Source organism: Heloderma suspectum, chromosome 2 (assembly GCF_057233095.1).
Source record: "Heloderma suspectum isolate Gila_16-S chromosome 2, 16-S_ref, whole genome shotgun sequence".
Lineage (NCBI taxonomy): Eukaryota > Metazoa > Chordata > Lepidosauria > Squamata > Helodermatidae > Heloderma > Heloderma suspectum.
The window spans coordinates 368,643,273-368,669,128 of record NC_139459.1 but is presented as its reverse complement, the minus strand read 5'-3'; the positions used below and the strand labels follow the sequence as shown (position 1 = coordinate 368,669,128).

The 25,856-nt window shown below is 47.7% G+C and overlaps 2 protein-coding genes across 17 annotated transcripts in view; both read left to right on the top strand.

Moving 5' to 3' along the window:
- Window positions 1-607: 607 nt before the first annotated feature.
- On the top strand, window positions 608-20,166 carry LOC146355966 (uncharacterized). 7 transcript variants are annotated; one of them, XM_084831315.1, is made up of 8 exons: window positions 608-985; window positions 2,966-3,866; window positions 5,409-5,529; window positions 6,818-6,891; window positions 9,325-9,451; window positions 10,431-10,565; window positions 11,585-11,716; window positions 12,984-20,166. In XM_084831315.1, the coding sequence occupies exons 2-8, from the start codon at window positions 3,135-3,137 to the stop codon at window positions 14,174-14,176; spliced, it is 2,514 nt and encodes an 837-aa protein (XP_084687441.1). In that variant the 5' UTR covers window positions 608-985; window positions 2,966-3,134; the 3' UTR covers window positions 14,177-20,166. The 7 variants fall into 7 exon arrangements, with proteins under 7 accessions (XP_084687441.1, XP_084687443.1, XP_084687442.1 ...); XM_084831317.1 differs by having other exon boundaries at window positions 695-985; window positions 6,818-6,900; XM_084831313.1 differs by having other exon boundaries at window positions 698-985; window positions 6,818-6,915.
- Window positions 20,167-20,548: 382 nt separating this feature from the next.
- The window catches only part of LOC146355965 (uncharacterized), a 66,972-nt gene continuing 61,664 nt past the window's right edge, over window positions 20,549-25,856 (top strand). For all 10 annotated transcript variants that reach the window (XM_084831353.1, XM_084831356.1, XM_084831355.1 and 7 more), the window contains exon 1: window positions 20,549-20,712. The gene's annotated coding sequence lies outside the window, so the exon portion shown is untranslated. The remainder of the gene's footprint in view (window positions 20,713-25,856) is intronic.

Below are 25,856 nucleotides of genomic sequence, written 5' to 3'. Positions count from 1 at the left end.
CATTAAAATGGAGTTTCCTCCTGTTGCCCAGATATCTGCTGCTCTCTGGGTGATCATTTGGGAGCTGCAGGGCCCGTCAGACTTTGGCATTAAGGTTCAGCCCTCGCTGCACCACATCTCAGGTTTTTATCTCACTACCAGCACAAGGTGGCCACTTCATCTGCCAAAGCACCCGCATAAGAGAGTGACCCCACAAAAAGGCCAATTTACTCCGAAGCCAACTTCCACTACTAGATTAAATGAGATTCAGGGTGCTTCCAGACAGAGGGCTCCTAGTGTGAACAGTCAGCACAAGGCGCTGTGCAGCCGCTATCCCATTTTTTCCTCCTTATCAACCGATATGCAGGTGATGTCATGCGCATGATACTGCATTCCAAAACAAAAAGATCACCAGTAGTACATCCAGTTTATAAACGTATAGATTTTAAACTTCCTCTCCATAAGCAGATTTCGAAATGTGAAATGTTTCAGTATAAAACACCAGCTTCCCATCCTTACCGGCCTTTCTGCTGGTTGGGGGGAAAAAAGGAGCTGGAGGAAGCAGTGGGAAAACACAGGAGGGCGCTGAGTGGAAGACGTCGTCATCCCCCCCCCCCGCCCAATCCGTGAACGAGGCAGGGCGATGGCGTAAGAAAAGCCTCGTCTGGAAGCGCCCGAGTCCGTGTGCACAGGATCCTTTTTGCGCCCGTGTAATTGGAAGGGAGGGGGCGCCGTAAGGATCGAGCCGTCCAGCAGGGGGCGGCCGTGTGGAGCCTCGTCGGCCTTTCGCAGCTCCGCCATTAAATCACGAGACGGAGCAGCGGAGGCCGCAAAAGCGGCCGAGAGCGCGGCGCCGGCAGCAGCTGCCGCAGAGAGGGGCGGCGTCCCGCTCTTCGCGGCCCAGCGAGAGGGCGTCCCGAAGTCCGCCGGGCGCCCCTCTTGCGCCGCCCGCCTGCCTGCCTGCGCCCCGCGCGGCCGCCCCAGCCGAGCGGACCGGCCCGACGGCGTGAGTGCTTGGGGCGGGCGAGCAGCAGCGGCGCGGCGCGGCGCACCCGCTTCCTCGCCGTTTGCTGTTGTGCTGGGGGAGCTCGGTGTGGTCGCGGCGGCGGCAGCGCTGCCCCACGTCAAAGAGCGCCTCCCGCCCGCCCCTGAGATGCGCGGGTGGGCGAGGCGAGGCGGCAGGGTGGTCCTCGGCACCGCTCGGCCGGCTTCGCGGCTAGGAGGGCTGGGTAGCTGCGTGGCAAGCAGCACCTGCTCCGATTCGCCGGGCTGGGCTGGAAGTAGATCCCCAGATGTTTTGGGCTGCGACTCCCAGCATTCCCCTGACCATTGGGGCTCCTGGGAGTTGAAGCCCTGCGCATCTGGGGCGCTAGCCTGCTGGTCACCCCTCTTCCGCGCAACGATTAAAGGAGCAGAAGCCCCGTAGTTTTTGTCTTCGGGAGGAGGGTTGCACCTGGAGGAGACCACTTGGCAGAGCGGGCATGGCTTGTGTCAGGCCCCTCCTATGCCATCTGGGAGATGGCAGCCCCAGGCTCTGTTACTAGGATGTTGCAAGCTCCTCCTGAATCAGAAATGTGGGAGGGAACATGGATGGGCTACGTCACAGGGTTGTTGTTAAACTATTCAGCCTTCACTGCTCTTCCCTGCTTGGGGATAATATTGTATTTAAAATTATTTTTAGGTCACCTTTAAGGGTGGAGTCTAATCAATACTGCTGGAGTACGTTATAGGGTTATCATCATAAACAACAGCCCCACCTGCAGTGTAGGGATAACACTAGACCAGCAGTGAGCAGAAGGTAGGTCTCCAGATATTTGGGACTTAAACTCTCAGATGGTTCTGCCAGCATGACCAGTGGTCAAGAATGCTGGGTGTTGAAGTCCAAAACACCTAGAAATGTACTTTCTGCCCACCCCTGCACCAGACTACATAGACTGCCATCCTAAGCCACTATCTCTCAGCTCAGTCCATTCCTAGCTATAGTACGCAGAGAATCTCTTTTACTACATTACAAGGGTGTTGTAATCCCTTTGTCTCTTCTGTATTGCACCCCTCTCATTTTGAATGCTGCTTCTCTGGTCAGGTAGCTGCCCTGGTTTGCTCTGTAAAGTGCTGTGCACACTGATGCCAGTAATAACAATGGTTTCAGAAGTGGAGAAATTTGAGAAGGGGGCAAGCATGTCATTAGGGTAGCCCCCTTTTCCCTTGGAGGGAATTTTCATTCTGAATGGCTGCAGGAGAGGTGAATTAAAGGGGGAAAGAAAGAGGGGAATCGAGGAAATGGAGATATTCAGGAGGATGGAAGAAGGTAACTACAACCACTAACCCTCAAGTAAAAAAACGGGGGTATATTTATGCAGTTGCCAAAGGATTCCTTACTCCTGAAATGGGCAGAGACCTACATCAACTCCCATCAACCCTCACTATTCGCTATGTTGGCTAGGGCTGATTGGAGCTGTAGTGCACAACATCTGGAGGGACACAAGTTGCCCCCTCCTGATGTAAGGGATGTTACACAGTATTTCCTAGAGCCTATTCATCAATATTACAGTACATTTGATGTGTGTCTGTGGGACTCAATTTAAAAGGTCCGGTTGGACAAGGAGGATATTGTTTTTGATTACAAGGGATGGGGCAAATGGATGTCAGAAGCATACCTTGTACCATCCTAATCAATATTTAAAGTAACTTTGTAATGTTCTCTTCCAAAAAGCCTGATGTGGTGGAACAAAAGACATGCAAAACAAGCTATTTAGATACAAGCCAAACTATTACTCTTGGGTCGGGGGAGGTCGCCACTCACTAGAAAATATCCAAGATGGGGTTTTTAATACCTCCATGATGTATTTAAATTGCCTTTTCATTGGGGGATGGGTGATTCTACTTTTACTAACCTTTGGAAGGGAGGATAATACATTCTGATGTGCCAGTTTCTTCCAGTTTCTTTTTTCCTGGTGTTTTCACATTCTGTTATGTATCTCTGTAGCTCAGGAAGAAACACAAGTACTGAATACACCCAGGAATGGCCTTGGAGTCCTCGTGGCCCTAATAAGACTCCAGGGGATAGAGAACGGAGAATTTTGCCTGGAATCAACCTTTGAAAAGGGTAATTGCTGGGTCTCTACTTCTAGAATTGAGAGTGAGGAGGGGAAACAATGACAGAAGAAAATTCTGTAGGCCCCAAATTAGAAGAGGGACAAGAAGGAGCAGGAAAAGCCACCAGTGCATTTCATCCTGAATATATGATAAAGCGGCCAGGATGGGGAATTTTGCAAGAGGGCAAAGGGGAACCATCCAAGGGGATGCAAGAACGCTGGGAAGCTCAATGGCAGGAGTTGCTGAGGACACTGCAGCCGATTTACACAGGAGGTGGAAAGCCAGTGATGTCAGAGACCACCCCATGGGAAGATGCCAAGGCCTTTCTAGCCTCCTTTGAGCAAGTGGCCAAAGCCTGCCGGTGGCCTAGAGGAGAGTGGGCAGCTCGGCTCCTGCCAGCTCTGAGTGGGGAAGCAGAACGGGTCTTTCGAAGCCTGGAAGCCAGGGATCAGGAGGACTATGGGAAAGTGAAGGCTGTCATCTTGCGAGCAGAAGCCCTGAGAATGGAGGCGCAGCGCCAGCACTTCAGGCACTTCTGCTGCCAGGAGGTGGAAGACCCGCGAAGGCTTCACAGCCAGCTCCAGGAGCTTTGCTGCCAGTGGCTGAAGCCGGAGAGACACAGCAAGGAGCAGATCCTGGAGCTGCTGATCCTGGAGCAGTTCCTGGCCAGCCTGCCGCCAGAACTGCAGAGCTGGATCCGAGCAGGAGGGCCGGACAGCTGTTCCCAGGCTGTGGCCCTGGCAGAGGACTTTCTGATGAGCCAGCAGGAGGTCGAGGGAGGGAAGTGGCAGGTGAGGTTTTAATGTTTAATTCCCAGAGCCTTTAAGTGGACAGAATGTGGATTAGGTTGTTGGAACTCTGGTTTTTTGATTAAAAATGATGAATTTGCCCTCAACTTTCCATAGGTCCTGGAATTCACTGAGCACAGGGCCTTGCTGATCCATTTGTTATTTTTTCAGAAATATCTTTATGTTTTACTTTTGCAACTCCATATATGGAGAGCCCCCTGAATATGCTGAAACCACTACCTTATCCAAACTAAGAGCTTTAGCTATTGGGCGGTATAGAAATGAAATAAATGAATAAAGAAATAAATAAATAATATGAGCACCCATGTTCAATATGAAATGTTTCTGTTAAATCCAATAAGGACAGTTTATTGGAGTTGTAATATTGATCACTTTATGGCCAAAAACTATGTATTATTGATTGATTTATAGAAACATTTATATACTACTTTTTGGGCCCATTGATGGCCCCCAAGGCAGCTCACAAGAATAAAAACACAATCCTGCTACAGTAGAAGCAGTAAAAGCACCATTTAAAACAACAATAACAACTCAGATGTGGTAACGATGATTCCTTTCCTATCCATAATCAGTGACTGTGATGTTGAAAATGATCAGTGCTAGTTATCATTATTTAACAGTGGAATCATAGCCCACAAACAGCCTTGAGGGCCACTCCTTCCCCACCCTTGCTTTGCAGAATTTCTTTTCACTTACCTTTATAACAATCTTGTAAGGTAAGTATTATTTCAGGCAGTTTGATGGCGGATGAATAGATAGGGAAATCCAAAGGTGCAGCTTTTCCCAGGGTGTGAATGTAGTGACGGAGGAACTGCTGCACCTGTAGAAATTGTGCCTCCTATGTTGTTTTTTTAAGGCTCGTAAGCCATGACAGGAAAAAGAAATGGGCAGAACTGTGTGGTATTCACAAGTGTATATAGCCTTTCTACACGAGGCTTTTATTGTGCGCTTGTCATTGCACACTCACGGTAGTTGGCAGGTCCTTTACACAACGCCATCATCCTCCCCCATTATCAGGGGGGTTTTTTAGATAGAGGAAAGTGTAGTATTTTTCTGAATACGGTTATAGTTGTAGTGTGAAATTGCACAATTCTGCTGTACCACAGCACCATCTAGTGGCTGTATAATTAAACACAGAAAGGCAGAGAAAGAAACCCCCCGAAAAAGGCACGTGTAAAGGAACCGAGCTTAATCCCACAAAGAATCCAGAAGCAGAAGCCCCAGTAAGTTGCAGGATAAAACCTGCTTGGCCTCCGAACAGCCTCATGAGAACCAGTGAACTGTTGAGAGCTTTAAGCTGCAATCTTATTCTCACGTAATAGAGAGTTAGCCTCATTGAGTGTAATGGCACTTACTTCTAAGTAGACATGTATAGGATTGTGGTGTTATTTGCCAAAAACAGCTCCTTGAATTATACCCACAAGAGTGTAGGATTTAGAGGGGCAAAATTAATCTCTTGCCTGTAGCAGTGATATTCCTAGTCTTTCACGTCTCATATGAGTGGGGCTGTCCCCACTGTTTCAGGGGCCATTGCAGGAGGAATGCATGGATTCCCTAGCTGCAGAGAAGAAACCTTTGGATGCTGCACAGGGACAGATCTACGAAGACACCAAGAACAGTGGTGATGGTCAGCTCAATTTCTGGGGTAAGGATACATTGAGTTATTATTAAGCATTCTGTGATGTAGGATTTTATACATCTGTTTTAAAAACCCTTTTGATTGCTGTACATCAACTGTCTGTACGACCTCTTAAAGGACCATGTTGTCTCATTAAAGATTTTATAATGGGTTGGATCCAGGGATCTGTCTGTAGAAGGTTTACTTTCCTGCCTCCTCCTCCTCCCCCAGAGGACCTTGCTCATGCTTCCCTAAGGGTTGGGAACCCCTGCTGAGTGGGTGGCCTGTTGCATGGGGGGGGGAGGGGGAGTTCACATAAAGCCTCACAGAAGGTGTCTCTGCCTGAATTATCACTGTCTGTACTTTGCATTCTTTTCCTTCTGACCTCAAATGTTTACAATTCCAACCCCTCCACTACGCCACAACTGAGTGTATTATGTGCTGTATATGTAGTGTGTGTGTGTGTGTGTGTGTGTGTACATATACATAGGTTATATATTTATATCTGCAGATTATGTTGCATGCATCTGATGAAGTGGCATTTCTTTTTTGGTAGTGTCAGGTGACTTAAGATGGGTCCTTGATGATAAGTTTTATATTTGAGGATGCTAACCACCAGCTTTCATTGACTTGTAAAGAATATTTGCTGCTCCTCTGGATCATTTTCCCATTCCCTAAGAAAATTAAAAATATTATTTGCCATGTACACAATATCTGCAGGGAAACTGGGATGGGGATATTTAATAATCAAAAATAATACCTTGGGGAGGGTATTCAGATTCAAAAGATATATGCTATCTAACCATGTGACTCTGGATTGTGACCAGGTGCAGAGAAAGACGGAGCTCCTGAACCTTTAATACCTATGCAGAAGAGGGGCAGATTCCCCCCACCCCCCCATCACAAGTTGCTTCTGACAAAATTCCCTCTTGTACCAAACTCAAGGACTTTGTTTGGACATAATATCAGCATTCAGTAGCCACTCGTGCGTTAATTAACCCATGAATTCCAGGGATGTGCGTGGCACATGAGGCACTTCCAATTTCCAGCAACAACCTATGAATGCCGCACTGGTAGCTTGTTACCGTGACGTCTGAACCCAGGCACTTGGGATTGTTCCTGGGCTGAAGAACCCCCCCCAAAAATGATGGGCTAGCTTGGGGTTGCGGGTTAATTAATTGCTGCTGAACACGACATTACATCCAAACAAGGTCCTAAAGAGACAGGAAACGGGCCTTCCTTTGCACCTGATCTCCCTACTGATAAAGTGATGGACCAAATCCCTTCTGAAATCTCTCTTCCACATCCTTCACAGGTAGCGGAATCAAATGTCAAAGCCACTCCAGTTTATTGCTGCCTCCGGAAGGACAGGAAACAGCCGAAGCTGGGGTGAGCGAGGCACGTGACATCCTGGTGGGTCAGTTTGCTCCCTGTAAGGCCAGGGCTGAATGTGAGCCAGGGTGACAGTGTATGATCTATTGGGACCTTCTGTGACATCCCCTGGTAAATTTGCCTTTGTGGAGAGGGGCCACTGTATTTAAAGATATGTGTGCTCTAGAGAGGGGTGAGCAGAAGGTAGATCTCCAGAGGAAATCTCCAGATTTCAACTCCCAGCATTCCTGACCATTGGCCATGCTGGCAGAGGCATCACAGAGTTGCATTCCAAAACATCTGGAGATCAACCTTCTGCCCACCCCTACTGCAGAGTTGCTGTTTTGTGCTTTTCAAGAAATTACTTACATAAGGATCAGATGCATCTTGTGTTTAGGGAGTATTATGACCTGCATTGTGACAGATTCGTCCTTGTATAGGGGTATTATGATACGGGATTTTTGTTTTAGCCAATCGTGGATTAGCAGGTAATGTCACTTTGTGCCTGGAATACAGGATAGGATACAACAAGGAATTGTAAGATTAAAATATTTCCAGTATTAACACATGGAGTGTTTTTTAACAGAGGGCTCTGAGAGCAGGCATGTCTTTTCATCTTTACAATCTTCAGCAGTTTCTACATTTCATGATAAAAGATAAGACAAAATGCTAAGTGCTTGCCAGCAAAACACACTTTAAACCGTTCTAAGTTTAGTTCTAGAAACATTGCCTTCATTTTAAACGTTAAAGCATCTTAGCCAGTGACATTTCTGAACTGGAAGCAAAATGGAGCAGAGACCTCAATGAGGGCCGGTGCCGTTGTCCTCCTGAGGACAGATATTGGGTTCCATGAGAACCAATGTTGCGTTCTGTGAGAACTGATGTTGGGTTGGTTCTGAAGTCCCTGTATTTTCCCTCTCCTATTTAAATGATTTCTTACCAGCACTGCTTATGTGATTCCTTCCTGCAGAACGGAATTTCTTTAACAATTAGTTATTATTTTTTCCAAAGTTCTCAGGTACAGTTTGGGAAATAATAAATTTACTTCATATCTTGTCAGTTTTTCTGAGCCATTCATCCTTAAGTTCCCCAAACAGGATACCACCTGGGTTTCTTTCGTAGGTCCTGTTTACTACTTTAAGGGCGCAATCCAATAGCCGCTAGCCAGTGGGTTATAGCGCTATCACCCACTGGCTAACCAATAGCCGCTAGCCAGTGGCCATAGGATTGTTCGGTTTCCTGGCACCACTCTTGGAGCCTGCGCACCAAGGTCGGTTCCCAGAGAACCACCTCCCTGCCCCCTCCCCCTTGTAGTTGGTGCAGATCGTCCCTGGGCTCCGTGCTCAGTAGAGCAGTGCGGAACGGGGCAAAAGGGGGAGGTCCCAGGGGCAGGGAGTGCGTCAGTGCCGGTATGACGCTTCTTACGCATTGTCTGCCCTCCCCACCCCACTCTCTGATGTCCCGCGGCTAGACAGCCAAAACCGGCCATCTAGCCACAAATGCAGGGTGGCCGGAGCACGGAGGAGCCGATCCCCTCCGCACTCCTCCCGCCATGTATTGGATAGGTGGTCACCTCCAAGTTTGGAGGCGGCTGCCTCTCCCCATAGGATTGCGCCCTTACTCGTGTTTCTAGTTTTGTTTCCTTTTTCATGTCATTTGTGTCAATTTCCTTATCTGAAACACCTACTCCCCCTCTGGGTTCAGCTGGGGAAATTTCATCTTTCCCATAGCAGCCTCCTTGGTCAGTGAAAGGTTCAGTTAAAAGTCACAGCATGTCAGCCCTAATGCGTCTATTACAATGCCTTTGATAGAATCAAACTGATTCAAATTTTCTATAATATATTTTAATAGATAATTTGTTTTTCTATGAAAAGTATAAACTTATAGGAGAGAAAAGCTTATGAGAGAAATATAGAAGACCAAATAACTATTTTGGATACATATTTCCAAGGTAGCTTATTATGCAGGTTGGTGCAGGAGTCTTGCCAGATGCAAAGGCTTCTGGGGCAAATATTTGTCACAACATGTACAGTAAGGCACCGTATGGTGAATACTGCAGTGCCTGCCCTTGCGAACTCTTGATACCCTGTCAGAAAGCAGTGATGTTTTCCTACTGTAGCCTTCATCAAATAAGATGAGGCAAAGAGAGATGTTCTCAATCTTATTGACTAACTGAAAACGAACCAATCACCGGGCCTTGGTGATACCCATCCTAGAGTTCTTAAAGAACTCAAATGTGAAATTGCTGATCTTCTAACAAATAAATGTGACATGTCCCTAAGATCAGTCTCTGTAACAGAGGGCTAGAAAGTGGACAGTGCATCACCAACTTTTAAAAAAGTAATCCAGGAAATTACAGGCTGGTCAGCAATGCAGAAGTGGAGAACGTTTTGTAGTGCAGCAGGGACTCACGGGAAAGATGGGACAAAGTTTTATTGTTCCTGTTTCCAGGGACTGATGAACCTTAAAAAGGCACCTGCATCTTTGCACATGGTTGAACGGACTCCAACCCGGCCAGGCCAACAGACCATGTTCTGGCAAGTCCTGCAGGAGGATGGTGGGAGCGTGCAGCCTTTGGGTAAGTGTCTCTTCCACTGAGGTCCAGTAAGCATCAGCAGATCTAGCAGCCATGTTTGAATTCGGAAGAGTGGATAGAAATGGACAGAGAGAGATCCTCTTTAAATTATAAATATATGTATGATACTAAATAAGTCATACGTGGGTTTTGACTAAGGATTGGTAAAATGCCTACAGGCGCAATGCTATGCATGTTTAGACAGAAAAAAATCCTACAACTCCCAGCATGCTGGCTGGGGAATGCTGGGGGTTGTAGGGCATTTTTCTGTCTAAACATGCATAGGTTGTTGTTGTTCAGTCGTTCAGTTGTGTCCGACTCTTCATGACCCCATGGACCATAGCACGCCAGGCCTTCCTGTCCTGCACTCTCTCCCGGAGCGTGCTCAAGTCCATATTCATTGCATCAGTGATGCTATCTAGCCATCTCATCCCCTGCCGTCTCCTTCTCCTTTTGCCTTCAGTCTTTCCCAGCATCAGGGTCTTTTCCAGAGAGTTTTCTCTTCGCATTAGGTGGCCAAAATATTTGAGCTTCAGCTTCAGTATCTGTCCATCCAATGAGCACTCAGAAACATGCATAGGATCGTGCCCTAAAGCTGTCCTTTCTTGATTACTTTACTGTAGGATATTGGGTCAGGGAGAGGGGAGGCTGAATAAAAAGTTCCTCTGGTTTGGGGACAAGTCTTCAATGACTTCCATATTACTCTGCATGCCTGCAGCCCGCCTGCCACCCCCCCCCCGCCAAAACGAGTAGAACTATCTGTTACGTAGATCAGTTGTGCAAAACAGTCACATTTCCTTGATTTTTTCAGCACAGAGAACTTGGACAGAAGCAGAGGGGAGGAAAAAAAATGTGGCAGAGACATCTTGAATCCGCTGAACAGGGAGACAGGGCAGAAGGGAAAGCCAGCAGGAAGGAGATTGCAGGAGTCTAGAACACAGTCTCCGGAGCATGGGCAAAATTCCTCTCTCTGTCTCTACAGGTGACAGGAAGGGAGGTCAGCTGAAGGTGGAGAATCCTCAGTGTGGAGGAAATGAGCCTGAGGAAACCCCCCGTACCCTGCCAAAGATAAGCCAAGGAAATGTGCCAGTGATGGCTGAGTTGCATGAAGAAAGATGTGAGTCCAATGAGGACAGGAGAAGGAGCTTCTAAAAGTTCGAAAGAAGGTTTTGGAGCTTTCTGTAGCAAAAAAAACACACAAAAGCAGGGAGAAAGCCCTTCTTTTCCAAATACGGTAGACGGTACTGCTATCATTCAGGACATGTTTTGAAGCACATTGGAGAAAAACAATATAGATGTCCCACAATGGGAGAACGTTGCAGCAGAAATCATAATTTCCCCCCATAACAGCCTGGAAATTGTGTGTGTGTGGGTGTGTGTGTGTGTGTGTGGCAGGGGTTGTGTTGTGGTAGTGCTGAAACCTTTTGCCTCCCAGAGCACAATTCCCAACGTTTAAGTCTCTGAGTTGTCCACTTCTGCAGGAAACCATGGTTCAAGACAAGAACCATAGACTAGGAGGATGTAGGCCTGGCCTTCAGTGTCCCTGTGAAGTAGGTTAGGGTGAGAGTCAGTGATGGGCCCAAAGTCACCCAGTGAGCTTCATGGCCGAGTGGGGAGTAGAATCCAGATCTCCTGAGTCCGAGTCCCACACTCTAACCACTACACTGGCTCCCTATAGTTTCTTCCTTCTTTCCATGATTAGCTGGAGCAGATTATAAAAGTCGCCATGATTTTCTTCGGTGGATTTTGTGGCTTGTCCAAATTATTTCAGGAGCAGAAACTTGGGTTAAGTAAAAACTACATACATGTAAGGAGAGGAGCAATGTGTTCTTATAAACAGAAGTGGGGGAAAGGTAAGGTTACAATCTTATGCATGTTTAGATAGAAAAACTCCCAGGATCGCTCTACAACTCCCAGCATCCCTCCAGCCAACCATGCTGGCTGGAGCATACTGGGAATTGTAGGGCTTTTTTCATGTCTAAACATGCGTAGGATTGCACCCTAAGTGTAGCAGAGATATCCTAAATCAGCTGGAAAGGGAGGTCTGCAGGAGAGAAGGCCAGCAAGGAGGAGATTACAGAGGTCTAGAAAAGAGGTAGTCAGAATGTCAACACCATTTTTCGTCTGTCTCTTCAGGTAATGAGAAGAAAAGGATCAAGTTGGAGAACTCTCAGGAAGAGGAAAGAGAGCCAGAGGAAATCCATGGAACATTAGCAGAAATATATCAATGGGATTTTCCTGAGACATCTGAAATTCATAAGCAGAGATGTGAGTCCAAAGGGCATAGGGAGAAATAGCTAGCGAAGGCAAAGAAAGCAGTGAGCACAACCTCTTCAGTGCCCACACCAGCGGGGAAACCCTGGTTCTCCATGTATGGAAGAAAATACCATAGCAAGTCAGGTCTTGTTGTGATGCATATTTGAAGAGAACCCCTTTTAATGTCCTGCATGTGGGAAAAACATCAAGATAAAATATTGCTTTGATAAATCTGGGAATATATGTATAAGAGAGAAACAATGAACTGGTTTGCATGACCCAACAGCTCATCATGGATTATTTAACCCGCGATGAGCTGCGATGTATGCCAGCTGCCGTTTTGAATATCCACCCCACCCGTTTAGAGGGTTGCCATGTCATCCGAACCCAGCCATCGGGAGTTATGCGAGGGTTAAACCCTTGCTGTAGGGTCATGTGAGGGTTGTTTAACCCTAGCATAACCTCTGAGGGCCAGGTTCACACAACAACAACACCCGATCAGGGATTGCATATTCAAATTGCTCCTGGTACATGCCTTGGCTCACCGTGGCTTAAACAACCCACAGTAAGCCCCAGTGTGTGGTGCAAACTGGGTCATTATGTGCTCTTAAGGTGGGACATTCATAATTGCTCTGTGTTCTGAGTATGGGAAGGATCTAGATCACAAAGCTACATTGCTTAAATGTCTGAGTTTGACTGAAATCTTTACTCTTTGGATCCTTGCCCTTCTTGATGATTAAAAATAAAATCTGCCTGGGCTGTCCATCTGGATGGCAGAAGTGGTAAATGCTTTGTTAAGGAGCAGTGTAGTTCCAGCACCCCCTGAAGGAGGCAGCGGTAAAGCCACAATTAAGCCAAATTCCGATCCAGTCTCAAATTTGCCATTCTTCAGCAAGGACATCGAGCAAGTGATGTCTCGCCAACCCGAGGAAGTCCTGGAGGACCATGATTATTTAGATGCTTTTCAATCTGGTTGTTGGCCTGACCTCAGGACAGAAAACACCCTCATTGCCAACTTGTGCTAGGGAATGGACATGGTTCATGTGAGACCCTGTTGGTACTCCTGGACTGGGGTACCCTTGCAGAACTCCTTACCCGCCCCACAGTCTAGCAGCAGTAGAATAAATTAGGCAGAATCAGAAAAAAATGCACTTTGGCTTGTTTTGCGTCATTTGTCCAACTTTAGGCACACCCTGAATCAACGGGCGAGGGAGGGAAGGTGGCTGTTGGAGATAAAGCGGCCAGAGCATGATCAGAATTCTGCTCTCTGTCTCCCCAGCTGATGAGAAGAGAAGTCTGATCAAGACAGAGAACCCTCAGCAGGGAGAGACAGGGCCAGAGGAAACACACGGCACGTTTGCAGAACTTTCGGAAAGGAGCATTCTTGTGGCAGCTGAAATTCATGGACAGGGAAGCGAGGTCAAATGGCACCAAGAGAAGAAGCCACTGAAGAGGGAGGATGAATCCGGTGACCTTGTAGAAGATGCTGCAGCTTCTGTTTGCCCGACGGCCATGGTGCCCAAGAGGGAAGAAATGCCCTTAGTTTCCAAGTATGGGAGAAGGTACCGCTACAGATCAGAACGTCTTATGATGCATGCCGGGGAGGACCACTACGGATGTCCCGTATCTGGGGGAGATTTCCAGCAAAAGTTGGACCTTGAGAAACATGAGAGACTTGAAAAAGGTGAGAAAGAAAATGAAGTCTCAGTGTACATGAAAAGGGATGATTTGACTGGACAGCAGAGTAACCATACAGGAAAGAAACCGTATGACTCTGAAGGGAGACCATATGTATGTTCGTCCTGTGGAAAATGCTTCTCTAAAAGTGAAGCTTTAAGCAATCATCAGAGAATTCATACTGGAGTGAAACCATACAAATGCTCTCAGTGTGGGAAATGCTTCAGACAAAGGGTCCATTTGAAGGAGCATGAGAGAATTCATACTGGAGTCAAACCGTACAAATGTTCTCAGTGTGGCAAAAGCTTCAATTGGCGAGAGAGCTTGATGAGACATCAGAGAATCCATACTGGAGAGAAACCATACGAATGTGCTCAGTGTGGGAAATGTTTCAGGCAGAGACAACATTTGATTGGTCATCAGAGAATCCATTCTTCCTGTGGAAAATACTTCTCTAAAAGTAAAGCTTTAACCAACCATCAGAGAATTCATCCTGGAGTGAAACCATACAAATGTTCTCAGTGTGGGAAATGTTTCAGTGAGAGAGCACAGTTGAAGAAACATGAGAGAATTCATACAGGAGAGAAGCCATATGAATGTCTTGAGTGTAGGAAAAGCTTCAGTCGGAGTGGGAGTTTGTTGAGACATCAGAAAATACATACTGGAGTGAAACCGTTTCAGTGCCCAGAGTGTGGGAGACGTTTCTTTCGGAGAGATAAATTGATCGGACATCAGAGAACTCACCGAGGACAGTGGGCGTATGAAATGCCTAAGTGTGGGGGGAGTTTCAGTTAGGCTATTTTTCTAAGCATCCATGAACAACATTGACATAATTTCTGCTCCCCTGTCAGCAACAATTTTGCACATAGAACCAGTTTTAAGCAGCAAGTAAGGAATGGAGAGCCAGCACCTAATCCTTATCAAAGTGGTCTGCCATTAGGTTCGATGATCACAGATGACACTTTTTCTGTATCAGTTTAGGCTCCTGATAAGTAACTAAGTGGCCAGGATACATCCCCTAGGGGTTGGGGTTGGCACAGGGCCCTTCAGGTGCTGGCCCCTTTTCTTGAATTCTACACAAACAACTTCTGAAACCATTTTCATCTTGTCACCAAGAAGTAGACTGGCTTTGGCTGTGACCCTAATATTTAATGGAATGTACTGCTCATTGGCCTTCGCGGGATTCGCTTATGTGGAGACCAATTTGGGATTAAGCCATTTCATTTTCAGTCATTTTAATGTATTACAGTTTTATACCGCCCAATAGCTAAAGCTCTCTGGGCAGTTTACACAAATTAAAACCTTAAAAATATGATATTGTACATAATATAAAAAACCATTTACATACAAACATAAAGAGACAACACCCACACACCTAAACAATTTTAACAACAATAAAAATCCCAGAACCCAATTAAAACACTTATCATATGCTGCCAAGTGCCTGGGAGTAGAGGCAGATCTTAACCTTGCACTGAAGAGTTAACAGTGTTGGTACCAGAGGGGGTTTGCTGGGGAGATTGTTCTAGAATCGTGGGGCCGCCACAGAGAAGGCCCTCTCCCTTGTTGCCACCTTCTGAGCCTCCCTGGAGGAGAGCCTTCGATGACTAGCATAGCAGATTCATGTCAGAAGAAGCGCTCTATCAGTATTGTGTTCCCAAGCCACGTAAGGCTTTATAGGTCAAAACCAGCACCTTGAATCGGTCTTGGAAACATACCATTGTTCCTTTCATTGGGCTCTGAAGTTTTGGGAGGGTGTTGAAACCTTTCTCTAGAGGAGAGGTCTGTTGCAGCCTCTCAAAAGAACAAGACTCAGGGGGTCAGCTCTGTAATTACAATTCTAGTTATCTCAGAAAGGATATCATGGAGCTAGAGAAAATGCAAAGAAAAGAGCAATCAAAAGAACTAGGATCTTCCCTACTATGATAGGTTGAAATATTAGGGCTTTTACTTTTGAGAAAAAATGACTAGAGGTTTATAAGATTATGCATGATGTGGAGAAAGTAGATAGAACTTTTTTTCTCCTGGTCTCATAATCTAGACTAGGGGTGGGCACTTGTGGCCCTCCAGATGTTTTGGCTTACAATTTCTATCAACACTCACTTTTGGCTATTCTGTCTAGGGCTGATAGGAATTGTAGGCCAAAACATCTGGAGAGCCACAAGTCGCCCATCTCTAATCTAGGCCATCCACTGAAGCTGATTGATGGGAAATTCAAGACAGAAGGAAGTAGAATCATAGATTAGTGGGGTTGGAAGGGGCCTATAAGATCATTGCATCCAGCCCCCTGCTCAATGTAGGAATCCGAGCATCCCTGACAGGTGGCTGTCCAACTTCATCTTGAATGGCTCTAGTGTGGGAGAGCCTGCCACTTCCCTAGGTCACTGGTTCCATTGTCATATTGCTCTAACAGGACGTTTTTCCTGATGTTCAGCCGGACTCCGGTTTCCTGTAACTAGGGATGTACGAAAGTCACCTTTTCACGGATGTGATTCGCGGTGGGGGGGGAGGCGCTCCGTCCCTTCCCCCAGAATCCTCGGGGGGGAGGCGATCCGGTCCTCCCCCCCCCGGAATCCTGCCCAGCCGGCTCCGCGGAGCAGCAGGCCAGGGCCGTCCACAGCCAGAGTTCCAGCTGCAGACGGGCTGCTGCGGCCGCAGCCGCCATTTGCGTCCGGCGAGGCTGCCGTCATAGGCTATGTAAGTATTTACGTAGCCTATCACGGCAGGCCAAAAAAGAAAGTGTATGCAAATGGTAGCGGCCGCCATTTGCATTCCATATTTTTCGCCGTTTTAGCCTATGTAAATATTTATGTAGGCTATTACGGCAAAAAAAAGGGGAATGCAAATGGTGCTCACTACGCTATTTGCGTTCCCCTTTTTTTCGTAAATATTTACGTAGGCTAAAACGGCGAAAAAAAGGGAACGCAAATTGCAGCTGCCGTAGCCGCCACCATTTGCGTATGCTGGTGTTTTTTTTTTGGCTTGCCGTGATAGGCTACATAAATACTTATGTAGCCTATCACGGCAAACAGCAGGACGCAAATGGCAGCCGCGGCAGCCGGTCAAAAGACCAGCTGCCGCCGCCGGAAAATCCGCCCCAGGTAAGCTTCGTCCTTGGGGGGGATTCCGCGGGGGGGCAGGGGGTGGGAGGCCAAATGCCAGTGCATTCGGCCTCACTGAAATCCATGGCGGAATTCTCCGCCATCCCTACCTATAACTTGAGCCCATTGTTCCATGTCCTGCACTCTGGGATGATCGAAAAGATATTCCGGCCTTCTTCTCTGAGAACCTTCCAAGTATGTGAAGAGCGCTATCGTATCTCCCCTCAGTCTTCTCTTCTCAAGACTAAACGTGCCCAGTTCTTTCAGTGTCTCCTTATACGGCTTTGTTTCCAGTCCCCTGATCATCTTCATTGCCCTCCTCTGAACCTTTTCCAGTTTGTCTGCATCCTTCTTAAAGCGTGGTGCCCAGAACCGGACACACTACTCAAGATGAGGCCTAACTAGCGCTGAGTAGAGCGGAAGTAGTACTTCACAGGATTTGGAAGCTATACTTCTATTAATGCAGTGCAAAATAGTATTTGCTTTTTTTTGCAGCCACATCACATTGTTGGCTCATATTCAGCTCGTGATCTACAACGATTTCAAGATCCTTTTCGCTTGTAGTATTGTTGAGCCATGTATCCCCCATCTTGTAACTGGGCATTTGGCATAGTTAAGCTATGACATTTGCAGCCAGACAAGATGTGGTGCTATTTATTTATTTAAGTGGTGCTAGCCACTGGCTTAGTTGGCTTTAAAGGGGGATTGGCCAAATTCATGGAGGACCATTCTACCAAAAGTGGGAGGGGGGCATATGGATGCCCTGAGTTGGGGGAAAGCTTTAGTTGCAAAGACACAAAGAATCCATGTGGTTCATATTGTGAGTCTTCAGTGTTCTACAGAAGAAACTTCAGTAGCTTGTTACATATCGGAGAATCTGAAGGGCAGAAGAAGCTACAAGGACTTGTTACAGATCGGAGGATTGGAAGGGTAAAAAAAGCTTATCTGTTATGAAGATGTCATTCGTACTCTGCAAGAATATCAGCAGAGCAGCTGAGGCATGGGATGAAATAAGAGCTTTGTCTTCAGTCAAATAGAATGAGCATAAGAAATGCATTTCTGGATCTATCCTATCATAGGAACTATTATTCTGCAACTTGGTGCCCTATAGATGCGTTACACTACACTTCCCCCAGAATCCCCCAGCCAGCTATGCTATAGGGAATTATAGGCTACTTTTTAGGGCCATGCCCTCCAAAAGTGATGTATATTGCAAGATTAATTAGACATAAGAATATGTAGGCAATACCAGAAGAAGAAAGCTGGCATAGTTGTTCTTAGCATCTAAGTCTATGAACAATTTGAAGGTTTATCCAAAGCAGCCTTAAAAAGAAAGGTTTTTCAGACACACATAGGGCACAATCCTATGCTTGTTTAGACAGAGAAAAGGCCTACAACTAGTTGTAAGACTTTTTTCTGTCTAAACATGCATACAATTCCACCCTTAAACGACTGTGTAGTGAATGAGAGGCGCAACTCCATCACAATGGCATTCCAAAGCTGAGGAGGAGCCGTGGAGAAGACACTGGTGCTCGATAACCTGACTTTACAGGTGGGCACACAAACATCTCTTGGGTTACAATCCTATCTACTTACCTGAGACTAAGCCCTGTTGAACTCAATGGGACTTACTTCTGAGCCGGCATGCACATAAGATTTCACTATTGCCTTTTTCACTCTAAACCAAATAACTCTGGCTTCATATAAGGAGGGGGACCCAACTCTTTGATAATTTAGTTGTCTATTTCTGTACCTTTTCCAGTTCTGTGACATCCTTTCTGCAAGAGGGCAACTAAAACTGTCCAGTGTTTTATCATCTGATTCTCTGATATCAATCGCTTTCCTTTAGCCTATACGTTATAGAGTCCATCTACAACAGGTGCCAGCAACCTGGTGGCCTCAAGATGTTTGGGACTAAGAAGAATTGACAAATCTGTCAATTTCAGTGTTTTAAAAAAAAATGTTTTGGACTACAACCCCCAGAATCCCTGACCATTGGCTATGGATTGGCTAGCATGTTAGAGGAATCCATACATGTAGCAAAGAACAAAAAGACGAGTAAGGGTGCAATCCTATGGCCGCTAGACAGCGGCTAGACGGCCACATGATTATTCTGTTTTTGGGAACTGACCTCAGAGCCAGCGCTCAGAGGTCGGTTCCCGGAAAATTGTCTCCCTGCCCCCTAAGAGGCGAGTTTGTCCCCAGCTCCACACTCATAAGAGCAGCATGGAGCAGGGGAAAGGGGTGGGGCAAGGAGGGTGGAAGTGTTACAATGCTGCTTATGTGCTGTCCGGCCTCCTCCCCCCCCCCCCCGCTCCCACCCGCTCCATCTAGATAGCCAAAATCAGCCATCTAGCTGCTAATGCAGGGCAGCTGGAGCGTGGAGGAGAAGATCCCCTCCACGCTCTGCCTGCCCTGTATTGGATAGTTGGTCATCTTGGATTTTGGAGGCAGCCGACTATCTCCATTGGATTGTGCCCTAAATAAAGTAAATAACTGAAATGAAAGCAAATAAGAGCCAGCATGGTAGAGTGGGACTGGGACTTGGGAGATCCGGGTTCTAGTCCCCACTGGGCCATGAAGCTCATTTGGGTGACTTTGGGCCAGTCACTGACCCTCTGCCTAACCTACCTTACAGGGTGGTTGTGAGCATTAAATGGGGAGGAGGAGGACCACGTAAGCCGCCTTGGGTTCCTTGCAAGAGGAAAAATGGTGGGATATAAATGTAATAATAAAATAAGTAAAAGAAAAAAATAGCCACATAAATTTGAACATATCCATTACAATGCATGCATATGAAATGTGTGTGTGTGTGTGTATTACAATATGGCTTTCTAAGAATTATACATCAACTCCAACAAATGCAGACCAACTATCCATATAACCATATAAATATATCTCTATAGCCAGATAAATGTAAAGGTAAAGGTGTCCCCAACCAGTCGTGTCCAACTCTAGGGTATGGTGCTCATCCCCGTTTCTAAGCCGAAGAGCCAGCGCTGTCCGAAGACGCTTCCGTGGTCCTGTGGCTGGCATGACTGAACACCGAGGTGCACGGAATGCTGTTACCTTTCCCGCCGAGGCGGTACCTATTTATCTACTTGCAATTTCTTGCTTTCGAACTGCTAGGTTGGCAGAAGCTGGGACTGAAGACGGGAGCTCACTCCGTCACGCAGCACTCGGGTCTCGAACTGCTGTCCTGCCGACCTTCCAGTCTGCAGTTCAGCGTCTTAACCACTAAGCCATCGGGGCCCTTTTTTTAATGCTACTAGGGCACATAATTATAATTGGTTATTTTGAACGTTCCCTGATTTATAAGTCTCTCTCTAAACAACAATTCCTCTGTTTCTCTCACACGTGTGCGTGTGTGTCTGTCTCTTGAACAGCTGGCCAATTTGTGGTGGACCACTTACTACCTCTTGGCTGCTGCTTGGCTGGCTGGCTTGAGGGGATTCTGGGAGTTGCAGTCCAACACATCTGGAAGGCAAAAGGTCACCTACGCCTGCGTTATACAGTCCAGCCTTAAGTAAGGAAGCCTCAGTGGACTCAGTGAGGCTTTTTACACGGGGCCCAGCCTTCCCCAAAGCATGGCTGCCTTGAGGGGATTCTGGGAGTTGTAGTCCAGCACATCTGGAGGGCACCAGGGCACCTACTCCTGAGTTACAGAGTCCAGTCTTAAGTAAGGAAGCCTCAGTGGACTCGGCGAGGCTTTTTACTCAGCCTCCCCCAAAGCATGGCTGGCTTGAGGGGATTCTGGGAGTTGTCGTCCAACACATCTGGAAGGCAACAGGTCAGCTACCCCTGAGTTACAGAGTCCAATCTTAGGTAAGGACACCTCAGTGAATTCAGCGAGGCTTTTTACTCGGGGCCCAGCCTCCCCCAAAGCATGGCTGGCTTGGGGTGGATGCTGGGAGTTGCAGTCCAGCTACAGCCCCAGGTGGAGGAAGGCGGGCGCACGAGAGGCTCCTGACGGAGCTTTGCCTCCGCGCGTCTCGGGGGGAGGCGGAGCCGGCAGAGGGCGGTCGCGTGTGGAGGAGCCTCGTCGGCCTTCCGCCGCTCCGCCATTGTAGCCGCGACGGAGCAGCGCAGGCGGCGAGAGAACAGGCCGGGGGCGGGTGGGAGCCGGGCCCGGCCTCCCGCTGTCCCCCGCCAGCCAGCAGGGCGGGGCGCCCAGGGCGCGGCCCCCTCCTCGGCCCGCCGGACTTGAGCCACGCTGCCTGGCCTGAAAAAGTGAGTTGAACGGCTTTGGGGGCCTTTCCCCTCTCCTTAAATATGCTTGTTATTACCGCCAGCCGAGCCTCAAGGAAGCCCTGCCCGGGGAGCAAAGTGAGCCGGGGGGACTTCAGCGGGGGGAGAGCTGGGGTCAACCCACCAGACGGCTTACTTGTGTGCATGGGCTGATTTTGCCTGCTGTCCCCGTGCTTTTGGCAGCGGCTTCCAAATATTAGCTGCTACTGAACTGCTTAGAGATATTATTACATTCAGCGGTGTGCAAGTACTGCTGAGAACGAAAATAAATAAATCATGCTTACGGGTTGTTTTTTACTTGCAAAGGCAGCTTCTCTTAAAGGCACGGCGGATAAGCTGCTTACCCGCTCGGAAAGGGGCGCAGGAAACCAACCTGGCCTGCTCCTTTTGGAGAGAGGGGTTGATCATGCCCAGATCAGGCCGTGGAGCTAAACGCGATCGCCTCCTGGTCGCGGCAGATCAGGTCACGGTTAAAAAGCAGAGCTGCAAGGGCCGGTTCAAAACTTGGCAACCCCTAACGGGCTAGCAGTTGCAGTCTCTCGGACAGAATCGTGGGCGCCAGTCCACGAAAGCTATTGCCATGCTAAGGTGGGGGCGGGGAACTTGTGGCCTTCCAGATGTTTTGGCCTGCAACTTCCATCAGCATAACCAACGGCGAAGGATCACGGGAGTTGTAGGCCAAGACATCTGGTCTGTTAGCCTTGAGGGCAGGCGTGGGTCACTTGTCGCCCTCCAAATGTTTGGGCCTACAACTCTCATCAGCAGTCGCCAGCAGCGAAGGATTATAGGAGTTGTAGGTCAAAACATCTGGTGGGTGACAAGGGGCATACCCTGCTTTAAGGTACCATGAGACTCTGCTTTCATTGTTTTGGCTGCAACAGAGTAGCACGGTTAGCCCTCTGGAAAACCGCCTCGTAGGGTTGCTGTGAGGGTAAAATTAGGGGGTGGGGTGGCAGGAACAAAGGATTGCCAATGTTTGTTTTAAGCTATTCTCTCTTGCTCCTCCTTCACCCTAGTTTTCAGTGTGCGGTGATAATGATAATCATGGACACAAAAAACAGCAACAAAGGTAGCCATGATGGCCATAAGAAAACTTCCAAAATCCGTATTAATGTATTCCATTTATTAGCTCAACCAAAAAATCACAACAGATGTGCAAGCTTTCAAGATCTGGAGATTTCAAAAGCTTGCACATTCTTTCTAATTTTTTGGTTGGCCTAAGTATTACACTAGTCTGGATTTTGTAATAATGGACAATTCATTTCTTCCCTTCTTGCCCAGGAGGCATTTGCAGGGTAATCTTTAATTTTTGTATTTTAAAAATCTCCACAAATTTGGCTATGATAGTGCGTGACCCTTTGCTCCTATCATCCTCTTGGGGGCGGGCGGGGGCGCAGATGCTATCAAATCTGAGTTACATCAACTGCTTCTTGTTTTGGTTGCTGTATTTAATGGTGATTTTTAAAAAAAATTACAATGTGTTATAAGAATAATCTGCTGCTTTGTTAAGTGTGATACATTGTTATCTATCCTGAGGGTTTTGTGGAGCAAGACACCCACAATGAGCCCCCTCCCTCCCTGAGTCTACCTTCTCACCACCATTGTCACCAGCTGCTACTGCTCCTCATCCGCTTTCTCATCATTGCTACCACTTGCTTTCTTGAAGGGCAGAGAGCTAGTGAGCAAGGAGGCCATGGCACCTACTGTTCTTCTTCCTCACCACCATGGCTGTCTGGGTCAGAGCAAGAGGTGGGTGAACAAGCAGGTTGCGGTGGTGAAGAGGAGGAGCAACTCCAAGGGCGCTAGTCAGTGGGCCTCTGCTGGGATGTGGGCCCTCCACAAGTGCCCGATGGTGCCTACTCTTGATGCTGGCCCCGAACCCTGTGCTGGGATAGGGGCGGTTTACTGACAAACTAAACGCACTCAAAAAGAATCACACATCTTCCAAGTTTCGGCTGCAGTCCTAAAGACACTTAGGGCACAATCCTGTCTGGATAGTCGGCCGCCTCTGAACTTGGAGGCCGCCAACTATTCAATGCAGGGCAGGCAGAGCACAGAGGGGATCCTGTCCTTTGTGCTCTGGCTGCCCTGCATTTGTGGCTAGATGCCCAATTTTGGCTTCTAGCTGGGGACGGTGGAGGGGGGGGAGGCCGAATGGCACATAGGAAGTGTCTAACAACGCTTCCGCAGTCTCCTCCCCGCCCCTGGTAACACCCCCTTGTCACCCGCTCCGTGCTGCAGTTACAAGCATGGAGATGGGGAAGAACCACACTGCCTACGTGGAGGCGGGGGAGGGGGCAGGGCGAGCGGTTTCTGGCTCCAGCCTCAGTTCCCGGAAGCCGAAAAATCCTATGGCCGTCTAGACACTGTTTAGCGACCATAGGATTGCTGTCCCCATTCACAAGTAAGCTCCATTAACCACAATGGAACTTGCTTCTGAGTAAACTTGGATAGGATTGCACTGTAATTTGTTTTTACAGTGCTGCGATTTCCTTTTTTTGTGTGATTATTGTAAGAGATTGACATGGCTACCCCTCTAGGATCTGTGAAATTAATAAGCTGCAATGATAAAACACCTCAGTTTTAAACTGGTACCTGGAAGTTTGGTTTGAAAATGAAATAAGTGTTTCTCCCGCCTCTTTTTCTCACAAAAAGAGGGAAAAGACGTGTCATGCTTGAACTTCTGTTTATAAGTTGAAAGCTGCCATTGGCTCTGATTTCTTATAAATGTTGAGCCGGGTGGGTAGCCTGTGGGCCGCATCCAGAAGCGCATTCTGGCTTGTAAACAAGGCACATGCACCCTGCGGGCCCCGTTTCACTGCAAAATCGCTGCTGCATTGAGTGGAAAATTCACTGGTGGGATGTGGCCCCCATTGGGTACTGTTGGGGGCAGTGCAGCTCCCCAAAAGTTGCCCACCCTTGATGTAGAGTGATGTCACTCTAGCCCTTGATCTCTCTCTGGGGAACTTGCATTGTGAGAACGGTCCATTTTGTCCTGCTCCACCGCCTCATGCCACCCCACCCCGGTATTTCTTTCATACGTTCGTTACGCTTGGCTCCTGATTCCTGCCCTTCGTCCAAGGGGCTCCTGAGGATGCTCTCACCTTCAGAGCAGCCCTATGAGGTCGGTTAGAGCAGTACTGACCCAAACGTTTCTGCTGCTGAAACAGGTGTCTGGAGTTAGTAATGGGGCGGATGAGGGCTAATAACCTGAGGTTGAATTCCAACAAGATGGAGGCCCTGCGCCGAGGTGGTTCTCGTGTCTTGTAATTAGGTGTGCATCCTGTCCTAGATGCACCCCGCCCCCTTGTGAAAGAGCAGGGGCATAGCTTGGAGGATACTCCTTGATTCAGCATTGTCGCTTGGGGCTCACTCAGCCTTGGTGGCTAGATGTGCCTTTTACCAGCTTTGGTAAATCAGCTATACCAGGTTCACCAGCTACAACCACTTCAGGTTCATATTCTGCTAAGCTCCCTACTGGACTACTCTAATGTGTTGGGCTGCCCTTAAAGATGGTCTGGAAGCTGCCGCTAGGGCAGAATGAGGTGTCCAGAATTGCGATTGGGACAGCCAGGCGGAATCATATTAAGACTGATTCTGAACAAACTGCTGTCTGTCTGTTGGTTCCCGAGACCCATTCAAGGTGCTGGTGCTTACTGGTAACAGCTCTAAATGGCTTGGGACCCAAATATCTGCAGGAGTGTTTCTCCTTATACCAGCCTGCTCAAGATGTAAGATCATCATTTTTCCATTGTCCCCTGGGTACCTTTTGTGACGAGAGAGAGAGAGAGAGCCTTCTCGGTGGTGGCACCCTGACTCATGGAGGTGCAACTGGCACCAACACTGCACTAGTTTTGACGCCAGCTCAAACCCAGGCATTTTAATAGGGGAGTATTTTTTGTCTGTGTCCCGTTGTACTTACTGCCTTCTCTGTTTTTCTGATGCTGAGGTGATTTTATTGTTTCTCTTGTATTGTGTGTGATCTTAATTGCATCCTTGTAAACTGCCCTGGTATCCACAAGGATGAAGGGTGGTTTAAACATGTTTTAATACATGATTCACACAACTGGGGAAGGAAAATAAGCCACCGCAGCTTATTTTCCCGCCCTGCGTGTACTGGTCATGTGTTGCATAATTATCATAATTACCTTCATCGGGCGCAGTTTGTCGTGTTGTCCAAACCCAGCAAAGGTGGGCGGTGGGGGTAGGTTATAAACCATCCCAGGACCCATGGCTTGTTGTAAGGTTGCGGTGGCTTATTTTCCTTCCTCGATCATGCAAACCCGGCCAGTGTGTCCCTAGCCAGTATTGGTCCTCCTCTTGACTGGCAGTGGCTCTCCAGATTTTCAGGCCAAGAGAAGTCTTTAACCTGTCACCTGCTACTGGATCTTTTTTAAAACCAGAAATGCCTTCTGTGTGCAGAGTAGGTGGTCTACCACAGATCTCTAACCTCTCAGCTGCAGCTTGATTGGCAGCAATGAGGGTGATCAGTGGCTATTAGTCATGATGGCTATATACTACCTCAGGATCAGAGGCAGCCTGGGCCTCATCAGCAGAGACCATTCACACTTGCCCACTCCCAATGGTGATTAGGCTGGTGAATACAAGGGAGAAGGCCTTTTCAGTGGTGGCCACTCACCTCTGGAATCAGCTTCCATCAAGGGTTCCTTAGGCCCCTTCTTTGCAAGTCTGCAAGAAGGCCCTGAAGACCCAGCTTTTACTGGCCTTCCCATAATCTGTGGGCTGCCGCTTGCATTGTTGTGATTTGTTTTTGTAGTATTTTGTAGTATTTTATGGTATATTTATTGCCTATTTGCATACTTTTCTATAGTTTTTTATCCTGTACGCTGCCTTGAGAGGGTTTTGCCTTTAAAGGTGGTCTAAAAATAATTTAAAGTAAATAAAATACCACTTACGACAGCAGGAGCGGTCTGTTGCTCTCCTGTCCTCCTTGTGGGTTTCCCAAAAGGCATCTGGTTGGCCACAGTGAGAAACAGGATGTTGGACTAGGCAGGCCTTTAGTCTGATCTGGCGGGGCTGCTCTAATGTTCTTCATGCTTAGGTTCTTGTTCAGAAAAGCTTCACCTCTTGAGTTCTGCAGCTCAAGTGGGTGTTAAAGGCACAGG